At 39.8% G+C, this 12,761-nt stretch overlaps 1 protein-coding gene across 1 annotated transcript in view; it reads left to right on the top strand.

The window, feature by feature from the left end:
* TLL1 (tolloid like 1) overlaps positions 1–5,550 on the top strand; it is a 180,930-nt gene extending 175,380 nt beyond the window's left edge. Inside the window, exons 20-21 of the mRNA XM_001509146.4 lie at positions 187–437; positions 2,497–5,550. Coding sequence (XP_001509196.1) covers positions 187–437; positions 2,497–2,631 — 386 coding nt within the window. The 3' untranslated portion in view covers positions 2,632–5,550. The remainder of the gene's footprint in view (positions 1–186; positions 438–2,496) is intronic.
* The last annotated feature ends 7,211 nt before the right edge of the window (positions 5,551–12,761 follow it).

The following is a 12,761-nucleotide window of genomic DNA, read 5'->3' as shown; positions in this document are numbered from 1 at the left end:
CTGAGTTTGATCTGATTATATCTACCCAAGTGGTCGACACTTAACAAGATCTTGATAATTTCCACCATTCGTATCATTATTTACCATAGTATGGGGCTGACAATGCAGGGATCTGGAAAGCCAGTTCATTCCCAAGATGAGGTACGAAAAGGTTACCTGACTCCTTTTCTCTTCTTCCTCTCACAGAATGCGGTGGCCGTCTGAAAGCCGAATCCAAACCAAGAGACCTGTATTCTCATGCTCAGTTTGGTGATAACAACTACCCTGTCCAGGTGGATTGTGAGTGGCTGCTGGTGTCAGAACGGGGATATCGAGTCGAACTGACTTTCCAGACCTTCGAGGTGGAAGAGGAAGCCGACTGTGGCTATGACTACGTCGAGCTCTTCGATGGCCACGATGACTCAGCCACGAGACTCGGTCGATTCTGTGGCTCAGGGGTAAATGCAGTTCTCACAGGAATTACCGATTCCCTCTTTTGGGTGTTTTTTTTAAATCTCAAGTGTTTTGGGTGAAGAGTGCTTCATGAAGTAAAGCAGATTACCTTCTCTCTGAGTGAATCTGTTCAAGGAATGCCCAATTCGGCACTGGGTAAAGCAGAGCAAGTTAATACCGGAGAATTGAGCTGAGAGGTTTGGTTTCCTACACCAGTTTTATCAAAGGAACCGACCTGGAGGCATGTTGACAAAAGTCTGTTTCCACTGGGGTTCAGATGAATATTCCCTGAGAGTGGCTACTCTTATTATGGATCAGAAGTAGAAATAAAGCAGTGTTTAGAGTAAAAAAGGATGGAAGGGAGAAAGTCAAGCCAACTTTTTTCATTATCACATTAATAATCATAATAATAATTTGGTATTTGTTAAGTGCTTACTGTGTGCCAAGCACTGTTTTAAGTGCTGGGATAGATACAAGGTAATCAGGTTGTTCCACGTGGGACTCACAGTTTTAACCCCCATTTTCCAGATGAGGCAACTGAGTCACAGAGAAGTTAAGTTACTTGCCCAAAATCACACAGCTGATAAATGGCGGAGTTGGGATTAGAACCCACGATCTCTGACTCCCAAGCCCATGCTCTTGCCACTGAGCCACCCTGCTTCTCTAGGCAGGTTGAGTTTGATTTCCACAGAAAGAAGCACTCCTTTCAGGTTTTTATTATAACCACATTCATTGCTTTGAACAAGTAAACTAGAGCTTTTATGTTTGTTTGTTTTAATGGCATTTAAGTGCTTACTACATGCTGGTACTGTATTAATTGCTGATGTAGATACAAGCTAATCAGGTTGGATGCTCACATGATGCTCACAGTCTTAATCCCCATTTTAACTAAGAGGTAACTAAGTCCCAGAAAAGTTAGGTGATTTGCCCAAGGTTACACAGCAAACAAGTGGCAGAGCCAGGATTAGAACTCAGGTCTTTTAACTCCTAGACCCATACACTCTTTCCACTAGGCCATGCTGCTTCTCAGGGTTATGTTGATTTAATATTTATGCAGTCATTTGCATTGAGAAAGATTTTATTATTTATTTCAGTTTGGAGTAATCATTGTGAAAATTATATCCTAGGGAATACTAATGATAATTGTAGTATTTAAGTACTAAACAATGCGCTAAGCACTGCACTGATTGGTGAGGTAGTTTCCCTAGTAGAGTGAGACAGGGACAGAGTTTGAATTCCTGTACCCACTCCCGCAATTTGGCTGTTACCTGGCACCTTGTAAGAAGTTAATAAATATCACAATTTGTATTATAATTATCATTATTATTATTAGTGGACTAGCCCTGTGAGGGGCAGGGGAATGCTTGTCTTCCTCCCACCAAACCGTCTTGCTTTTCAAGTTGCTAACGGGAAACTCCCCATGCATGCAGTACGTCCTTCCTGGTGGTGCAAGATGGTCTGACCATAGTGAGGCTCTTGGGAAATGCCTGGAGGATTCATAACTTGCCATGGTGTCAACCCCTAAATCATAAATCATCTTTATTGAGCACTTGATCCTTGAAGAGCACTTGGGAGAGTACCATAGATGTAGTAGACCCAAAGAGCTTAGTGGGTCAGGACTCAAGTTCATTGTAGTAAAGAGGGAAGTAGTTTTGAGGGATGAAATATTTGTTGGGAAAGCTTACTGGGGATGTGATTTTAGAAGAGCTCTGAAGATGGGGAGAGTAGTGTGATGTAGCCTGACAGCCCAGTTGAAAATGGTTGTCCTTATTGAGAACGGCTTCCTGCTCTCTTTCAAGTTCCTGGTTAAATTCCATTTCAAAATCCCCAGATAGTATGGCTTCCATTTTGGTTTCCACATTCAATCATCCACAGCCTTCCAATAAGGAAATAACTTCTGCTCGTCCTTTGAAATTTGTGATGGCTGACTTACAATAATAAGAAGGAAAAATGGTCTGTCCATCCCCCCTCCCACCCCGCCCCCACCCCCAACCAATACTTAACAGTCAGTTCTATAAGTAAGCTAGAGAATAATTGTATTGCCTGATTTTCATTTTTTTCTAGCCACCAGAAGAAGTCTATTCAGCAGGGGATGCTGTGTTAATTAATTTTCACACAGATGATACAATCAACAAGAAAGGATTTCATATACGATACAAAAGCATAAAATATCCAGATATTGCTCATTCACCTAAATAGCATAAAAATCTCTATGACAGAAAAATAAAGGAGAGCATGTACTGGAGAATAAAAGAAGACTTTTTAAAAAACTGAAGTTATTAGCACAACTGTTTTATATACCGAATTTAAACAAAAGGAAAAAAGCAAGACCAGAAATGTCTCCACTCCAAAAGGAAGAGTTCCCCTTGCCCAGTGGAATCGGTGTGATGGTGATAAGAAGGTTTCATGCGTGACTGTGTCTGCTGAAGTTGGTGCGAGGGCATTGCATGCTTTCAGGAAGATCAACGCTTTTTTTCACAGCTGGATATTTCTCATCGAAGCCTGCAGATCCAATCTGTTCAATTCAGGGGAGGTATCAGTATCCAGGAGAAGAAAAACAAAATAATAATGCAGATATAATGAGATAGTGCATTTCACAAACTCAAATTGTGGTTCTTCTATCTTAGACTAATTGCTTGGCTTTGGATCCAGGATTTAACGTACACTAAGACCCATGGAAGAAGATGTGAAGAGGAAAGATCTTCTGACGGTGGTCTGGACTCATTAGGAATTTATTTGTCCAATATTTTGAAACTGAAAGATTTCAGCCTCATTATTTTTACTCTAAGACCCCCTACTGAACATTTAGTTATCTCAAACTTCTGTCCGAAACTTTCATAGTAATCATTGTTACAATCAACTCTCCAACTGTGGTTTCGTTCTGTTTTTGTTTTTTGAGTACCCAGAGAGGTCCAGCTGTTTGGTGGAATCATCTCTATCGAGTGCGGCGTTCTCATTGCACACCAAATCCGAAAGACCGTGTGATGTCATACAGAACTTGCAGGAAATCATGCATCTGAAATGATGAAGAAGAGTGATCAGGGTCCCTCACAATGACTGCTCCTATTATATTCAGTGGTCATGCGGTCATCACTGCTGCTAACCCATAGTTCTTTGGACCCATTTGTGGAGAATTGTTATTATAATTATTATTATTGTTGTTATTGTTATTACGTTGTCGTCATTGTTGTTGTCGTGCTAGCCGACCAGAAATGAAACTGACATGGTATCCAAATGGTGTCTGCAAGATTTGACAAGTTTTTTTTTTTCCTGATATTAGGCACAGACATTTAGTGGTGGCATACAGAACATATTGCTGAGAAAGGATTCCTATGGTGCTATTCCATGAACATTAAAAATCGTTTTAGACCTTTGAGCCAACGACGGTCTGCAGATCATGAATGTCTCGCTATCACTGGCTGCATCTGAAGAATAACGACCTGTTAAATGTCGGAATAGAGCATTGCAATGGCATCGCTAGTCCTGTGGAAGAACTCCTTCTATTGCCTTAGAATTCTTGCACACAATCAAACTGATCTTCCTGTAGATACATCTCTGATTTCATAAGTAACTTGATGAGATGAATATTTCAATATATGTTAACATAAAGACCCCCCAGCCAACCCATCTTCATAACTAGGCCATCTAATGTAAATATGGTTGACCTGCTTTTGACGTAGGACTAGGTTACTTTTAGAATGATCTCTGTAATTTAGGCCACGCTTGGCTGTAGCCATGTTTCATATGTAAGTGCGTTTGACAGATTCTCCAGGATGATGAGAGGGTGCTGTGTGGTTGAAAAGTTATAATTGTTAATGTGCCAAGTTTTACCAGGATCCTGTTTAATGGAAGCAACTTCTGTCTCGAGGTTTCAAGAACAGTAATAGGGACTTCTAGTCACTGAGAACTGCATTGCAATGAAATTGGCGCTATTGAATATGTTTTTTTCTTTCCTATTTTACACAAAATTAAACCATAGAGAGATGTGTAGCCCTTATTAGATTCCTGAGCCAATTTGTGTTTTGATCTCAGCCTTTACGCTGCAAACCGTTTCATATAAATGAACCACAAAGCATGAACTCCCTTCTCGTCCTTTCAGTGACATCACTGCGTGCTTATTGGTCTGCTGGGCGTGGTGTCTGCAAAAGGAGCAGGTGGACAGGCAAGCAAAACCAAGCTCAGTTGTTCAGACTTTTTCCCCGCTATGTCATTAAGCTCAGTAAATATGATATTTACTAGGCCTGGATGTAAATTTAACCTTGTACGTGGGTAGGATTGTAGAATTTGCCTCACATACAGTTTTCCAAATACGTTATAGAGGTGAGTTTAAGGATGTCACTGAGAAGGAACTGAGGGCTTCTTCCAGTAACAGGAAGCAGAAATGGCAAAATGTGGTGGCCTTAGAAGATCTTTTGTTGGTGTTTCTTCTTTTTTTCTCCCCACAGAAGGCCAGATCATTTATGAGCAGTGCGCTCCTTTTTTATCATTCATTTGATCCATTTGCCTTAAATAAATTATTGTGTGAATACACATGTAGCATTCCAGTGTTGTATTGCTTAGACTTTCTGTAGTAATTATTGCCTGTGGACTGGAACCACTATCATAAATTAGTGCAGGAAATACTTTTCAACCCAAACATCCATATGTGATCTTGGACTATAAAAATTAGGGAAATCCCTCCCGCTCCTGCTTAATATGATTTATTTAGAACATTTAGACAATTCAAACTCTCAAACCTAGTTAATAAAGGAGGACAGGCCTTGACTACATAGAACATATTTCTTAAAGAAATGTCACAGTAAAGGAGGCAATTAGAAAATAATTCATAACCCCCAGATAGCTCATCCTGCCTCATTGGGTGAACTTTTATTAACTTGCACTAGCATGAATATGCCACAATCTCAACTTCAAATTGTGTTTATTTTTTTATTCTCAAATCCTTTTTTTTCCTGTTTACATTCCTCCTGCGTTGCACCTTTTTGAAAGTAAACTTCAAATGTCAGTTATTTTATGCAGTGTATAAACTTGTTAAAATCACCAAACTGTAGACTCGAGAGTGCACATGGTACTTGTAAAGATTTTTTTTAAAGGAAACATTAAATTGCATCCTCATTTGGATTCAGGTGTCTTGTTTCCATCCAACAGAGGTGCGTCCCCTGTGAATTACTACCATGTGTGTTATTTGAACCATGCCTCCTGCTTCAAATAATTAAAAGATGCTGGCATGGTGAACTCTACTTTCTAGTTGACAGGGGTGTGAACGATGGTTTTCATATAATCTCTCATCTCCTATGGTAGTTATTTTTACATATTCTCTCCCTTAGGTGATTTACAGTCTACATTGTAATAGCCACTTTTAAATAATTGCTTTTTAAATAACGTGCCAGGCACATTTTAAAACTTGCTGGATTTGACCTAAAAGGATTTAGGAAAATTGGGGAGTTTTATTTCCTTATTTGGAAGGGAGAGGAGGTTTGGCACACTTCTGCAGTCCGTTTTCTTTTTTCATATTACTCTAAAAAATATGAAGACTCGTTAAACCAGGGGAGAAGGAGGCTTAGAGGGAAATTACTCATATTCTTCAAGGATATAAAGGGTGTGTTAGTTTCCGGTCCTGGAATGGAACAAGAAGAATACAACATGAAGACTTTACTTTCAAAAATTGGATTGAGTTTCCAGAAGCTCTTCCAGATTCTCTTTCTTCACGGTTCCCTTCAAAAAGAAAGCATTTTCTTTTTTCCTTGGGATGTTTCTGCTTGAAGACAGATAGATTAGATGACTAGAACTCTGCAGTTATAAAATATTCCAGTGAAGTTGGTGTATAATCAAGGATTACCTATAATCAGGTAATATTATTTTAAATCCTTGATGTAATTCATTGTCTAGTCATGGTATTGGTTTATTAAAGAATTCCATTGTATAGCACGGTGACTTCTATCTTATCATTATCATTTGGCTTTAAGACTCCCTGCCTTCTAACATAGAAATATTAAGTGCTGAGAAGATTTATTCTATCCCAGTGAATGATTTTACCCTTTTGGCTGAGTCTAACCTGGCTGCAGCTGCAACTAATGAAGTTGAAGTTCATCGTCTGTTTCACTCCAGATCCTTCACGGTCCTAGATGTACTAAATCTTTTATATATGATCTTAATTGTTCTCCTTTTCCCTTCTACCTGAACCTGTACTTGCATTTTTATCATCTTCCGTGTCTTTTATTTCTTCTTCCTTGTTGCCCTCCTTTTCCATCTCTATTTTTACCCATGCCTATCTTCTCCCTCTCTCTCTTCTCTTTTCTACCTTTTCCTTCTCCTTTTGCTAATGTTGGCTATATAGCTCATTTTAGGTTTTTTGTTCTTGGATAGACTTCTACCTTTGTAATAAAAGCACATCGTGAAGCAAGAAAACCATTAACCTTGTTGCAATGCTCACTTGGAAAGGGATCTTCAGTTCTTCAGGCGTTAAGAAAATCAAATGTATGACGATGTTTAAAGTATTGCTTAAGAATTTGTTTTAAATTTTAACATCCCAAAGGAAAAAATAAAAGGTGTGGGCTTTCTGGGTTGGTAGGGAAGCTCTTCCACGTGCAGAAATAGGTGACTTCTGTAACATATAGTTCCGGTTTATAGGCAAAGACAAGGGCTTTTCACTAGTACTTGACTGCACTGTAAATGGATTGCCTCAAAAATAAAAAGAAGTCTTCCAAGCTGGGGTCAGCTCTACTTAAAATAAAAATGGTTTAGTACGATCCCTGTAAAGACCAAAGAGCAAATCAATAAAGATCATATCTCCCATGTTTAAGGAGTGACAACCATTTTGACTTTTCCACATTTGGGAGCTTTTGAGGTAATCAATCACAGAGCATAGGTTGGCATTAGAGGAGCAAAGTGTGCAGGGTGGGTTGGAGTAGAAGATCAGCAAGGTAAGGTAGGTAAGGAGAGAGCTGATGGAATGTTTAAAAGCTGATGGTAAAGAGATTCTGTTTGATGAGGAGTTGGCTGGGCAAATATGTAGGTTTTTGAGGAGTGGAGAAATATGGACTGCTTTCTTTTTTTTTTTAGAATAATGATCCAGGCAGCAGATTGAATTATGGACCGGAGAGGGAAGAGTCAAGAGGTAGAGAGGTAAGTGAAGAGGCTGATTCAGTGTCAAGGCAGGATGCTAGCAAAGGAATAATTCTATAATCATAATAATCAAAATGCCAGCTGTTGGAGAATTCCACTAGGAGGCCATGCACATTGATGCGATAGAATGTGATCATGAAGAAAGACATAGAAGAAAGAAGTGAATAAGTAGAACCAAAGTTAAGATTACCAAAGAAACCCCAAAAGGGAGTGATTACTAATCTAAGTGATAAGTAATGCTAGCAATTACGGTACTTGTAAAGCACTTACTATGTGCCAAGTACTGGTTTAAGCAACGGAATAGATGCAAGTTAATCAGCTTGGACACAGTCCCTGTCCCACAGGGAATACACACTCATCCCCATTTTATTAGATGAGGTAACTGAGGCTCATAGAAGTGAAGTGACCTGCCAAAGGTCACACAGCTGACAAGTGGTGGATCTGGGATTACAACTCAGGTCATTCTGACTCCCAGGCCTGTGTTCTAGCCGCAAAGCCATGCTGCTTCTCCGTGTGACTCTTTGCACAGGTAAATTAGAAATAAATTGGAACGTGAACCATTTAAATTAGAATCCTGAAATTTAAAGTTCAAAATGGGTCTTCATTTTCCATTTTTCGAATTGCTCTAACTTTCAAGGAAACAGCTGGATGAAATTGAAAAAAAAACTCTATAGTGTGAGCTGATTCTTTTTTGCTTGCTGCTCATAATTTTAGCCTTGTTGATTTTAATGAGGCTAAGGCCATACTGCATAGTTGAGAGGAGAAATCTCACAATTGTTTGAGATTATTATCCCTTCCTCATCAGCCCTTATACCAACAGACTATTAAATAAACTGAACAGAATATGAATCGTTTGCTATGATTAACTTATAAGTGATTGTGGGCAAAGATGAGAGAAGAATAAATGCATGATGTTAAAAATGTATTTCATTTTAGGCTTTAATAGCTAATTTAGGGGATTGTTCTTTTGTTGAACATGCATGGAACAGCTTAGGACAATTTTCACACGCAGCAATTTTCAACTGGCTATTTCAAAGGAAAAACCCAAATGGGATGTAAGTACATTTGTTGCTTCAAAGCAATTTAGCATTTGATACATTTTCTGGAAGTTTGGTTCTATAATACTCCCACAAAGCTAATCACAGGAAATCAGAGTTCTATGACCAAAAAGGTAACAGTTACTTTATGTGGAGCGTGATTATAGGTGTTGAATTTGGGCTCTCAGAGTGAACTTATATGTTCTGATTCCAATATGAGGACATTTTCATTTTCACCCTTTGATGGTTTCTCTTCACTGTTCAGTTCTTAATTATCCCTAATATCTCATCTGTCCTCCAAACTGAAGGGAAGCTGAATTCATACTGGTTGGTTCTATATTTGACTTTCTTCTTCTAGAGACTGAAACCAGATTTAGAGCAAGGCCACTGGATACTATGTGCAAACTAACTTCATGATGATTCCTTGTTCCTTTCTGAGATTCTGAATGGAAATGACAAGAAATTGGTTTCTGAACATCATCCTTGTCTTCATATTTTATTCCTGAACAATTGTCTCAAAATAGTGTGGATGACTGAACTAATTTCTCTTCTCCCTCACTCAGGTCACTGAGCCTATCCCCATCCTGTGCTTTCTGCCCCTAGCTTGTAAAGAGTATTTTTGGACAAAGAATACAATTAGGTTTCTGTAGGTATTTGGCAAAGCTTCCCTTTACAACTTTTCATTCCAATAAGGCTTGCTCTGACCTTTTAATATTTCTGGCAGTTATGTGCTCTGATCGGAGAGCAGAGCTGCACAATTGAAGATACGTGCAAAAAGGAAATGTCCCTGTTTCAACTCAATCACTTACAAACCAGAAAAGGCAGCTTGTCTGGCTATAATTTGATTTAAATTGTGACCTCTACTTTCTCACCTTCTTGCTTCTTCACCTTCTTGTGGAATGCAATATTTTCAGCATCATTTGGGCCTTTCTAGGCTTCTAGAGGAAGATAGAAACAAAGTATTGATTTGGGTGGGAAGAATAGAAAAATTAACCTTAAAATGGAAATCCCTCAGAAAAAAGGCAAAAGAGAATGCACAACCTCAACTTTCCTAAAATGATGCTGGTAGGGAAGAGGAGAGAGGTGGGCAGGTGTCTTGTGTTAGAATGTTAGCTCAAATAAGTGAACTTTATGACTGACAGTGAGTTTTATTAAACCTCTCTGTTCTTCGTATTTATAAAGGAGGAAATAATTTAAGGGAATGCCTGAATGTCAGTCATCTGACACAAGGTTGGTTAGGAAAGCCAAATTCTTTCATTCCCCAGATGAATTGTACCAATTTGGGTGTTCAACAAACCCAGTTTTTGTTCAGTAATTTAACTTTAGGTGATTCAAAGGACTGTACTCCAGAGAAGTTAGAATCGGAGCAGCAGCAGCATGGTTTAAGTCACACTAAGCAAATGCTGACAGGGCAGAAAAAGAATCCCCTCTCCCAGTTTCTCAGTTGGGCTTGGATTTGAGGGCTGCTGGCTGTATATATAATTTCCTGTGTCTCTGCCATTTCCCATTACAACCCAGCCCAAATTCTTCACTCTAGTGCCAACCAACTCACTGTGCCTCACTCTCATCTCACTGTCAGCTTCTTGCTCCCTCCCTCCTTCCAGTGTGGAACTCCATCCCTATTCACATCTGGCAGACCACTTCTCTCTATTCAGAGAGCTAATAACATCCCATCTCTGGGAAGCCTTCCCTGGCTAATGTCTCATCTCCCCATTCCCTATTTCCCCAACTACTATATCATTTATTCACTTTTTAAAAGATGGGATCTGTTAAGCACTTACTATGTCTCAAGCACTGTGCTAAATCCTGGAGGAGATTTAATGTTTACCAGGTTGGACTCAGTTATTGCCCCACAAATGGTTCACAGTCTATGATGGAAGGGAAAAATATATAAACCACATTTTATGGATGAAGTAACTGAGGCACTGAGAATTCAGGGACAGCAAGCAACTGGTAGAGGCTGGTTTAAAACCCAGTTCCTCTGTCTCCCAGGCCTGTGGTCTTTCAACTAGGCTGTCCTGTTCTCATGTCCCTATGTCATGGTGCTCACTTCATTCATTCATTCATTCATTCATTCATTCATATTTATTGAGTGCTGACTGTGTGCAGAATGCTGTACTAAGCGATTGAAAAGTACAATTCAGCAGTAGAGACACAATCCCTGCTCACACTGGGCTTGTGTCCTCATTCCCTATTCACTTGTACTCACTGCACCTCCCCTGCTGTGGCACTTAGATATAAACCTTAAACTCTGTTAGTCCCGTATCTGTAATTTATTTTAGTAGTTGTCACGCCCAGCTGGATTGCAAAGTCCTTGAGGGTTAATGTCTACCAATTGAAATGGTTGGTACAGTGCTCTTCATAGAGTAACACTCAACAAATATCAATCCCTGACTATACTACAGAATTGGACATAGAACACTTGTAGAGAAGCAGCATGGTCTAGAAAACAAGGCACAGGCCTGGGAGTAAGAAGGACCGGCATCCTAATCCCAACTCTGCCACTTGTCTGCTGCGTTATCTTGAGCAAGTCACTTTACTTCTCTGTGCCTCAGTTATCTCAGCTATGAAATGGGGCTTAATAGTGTGCACCCTGTGTGGGACATGGACCGTGCCCAACCTGATTATCACATACCTATTCCAGTACTCAGTACAGTATCTGGCACATAATAAGTGCTTAACAAATATCATAAAAAAAGAGATCAAATTAGTTGGGTTCTCAAAGAGGAGATAAAAGGATCAGCCTTTCTCCTCACCTTTTGGGTTCTCCAGCAGCAGCACCACCCGGTAGAATTTAGAATGAAGCTTATATCCTGCTTGCATTTCAAGGCCCAGGGTCTTTGGTGAGCCACTTCTCTCAGGACATAAGCTATTTTGGATGCAGTATTCATCTTTTAGTGTCCACTAAGGAGCTTTTGAAATGATTGTTGCAGCAGATCACTACCTGTATCCTGGTAAGATGAACAAGTCTGTGCCATTTTTCAAGGGCCAGGTTTCCTGGCAAGAGTATCTCCAGACCTGGAAGAAGAGGGCTCAGTGTGGTGGTGTCACATGGCAGTGACACTAAAATGAAAAGATCCATTACTAAGTGGGACTCAGCATAAAATGTCTCCTAAGAAAAGAGATATTTTTTCCAGAAGGCTCCATTCACACTGGGACCATTTTTGCCAATGTGGAAGTCCTACGTATTATTTTTTTTAATGGTATTTGTAAGCTCTTCGTATGTGGCAGACACTGTCTGCCACATTGGGGTAGCTACGAGCTGATCGGTTTGGACACATTTCATGTCCTATATGGGGCTCACAGTCTTAATCCCCACTTTATAGATGAGGTAATTTATGCACAGATAAGTTGAGTGACTTGTCCAAGGTCATACAACAGACAAGTGACAGAGCTAAGCTTAGAATCCAGGTCATTTGACTCCCAGGTCCAAGCTCTTTTCATTAGGCACACTGTTTCTCTAAAACTGAACTTCCCCAATCAGGAGTTGGAACTCAGACCGCGGAAGTGAAAACGCTGAATCTTAACCACTAGATCATAAGGGGAAGAAACCACCAGGCCAGATTTATTCCTTTTACCTCATCTTTATTCATGACTTCACCTTCAGGCCTGACCTCATTATCACCCTTGACCTCCTTCCTTCATCTTAACTTCATTCTTATCTTTGGCCTCTCCTTCAGGCCTGACATTGCCTTTTCCTTAGACCTCTACTTTGCCCCATTGTCATCTTCACTAGCTTCTTCTCCTTTTCCCTTAATAATAATGATGGTATTTGTTTAGCACTTACTATGTGTCAAGCATTGTTCTAAGCACTGGCGTAGATACAAGCTAATCGGGTTAGACACAGTTCCTGTCCCACATGGGGCTCGAAGTCTTAATCCCCATTTTACAGGTGAGGTAACTGAGACACTGAGAATTTAAGTGACTTGCCAAAGGTTCCCTTACTTGATCTCATTTTGGTAACACTTATGTTTTTTGGGTTTTGGTAATTTTTACGGTATTCGCTAAGTATTTATGTGCCAGACACTGGACTATGTATGCACTGGGGTAGATACAAACTAATCAAGTTGGGCAAAGTCATCCTTAATCCCCATTTTATAGATGAGGTAACTGAAGCCAAGAGAAGTTAAGTGACTTGCCCAGGGTCACACAGCAGACAGCAGGCAGAGC

Source organism: Ornithorhynchus anatinus, chromosome 12, assembly GCF_004115215.2.
Source record: "Ornithorhynchus anatinus isolate Pmale09 chromosome 12, mOrnAna1.pri.v4, whole genome shotgun sequence".
Taxonomy (NCBI): domain Eukaryota; kingdom Metazoa; phylum Chordata; class Mammalia; order Monotremata; family Ornithorhynchidae; genus Ornithorhynchus; species Ornithorhynchus anatinus.
Note: the sequence above shows the minus strand (reverse complement) of the source record. Positions and strands in the feature narration are given on the sequence as shown.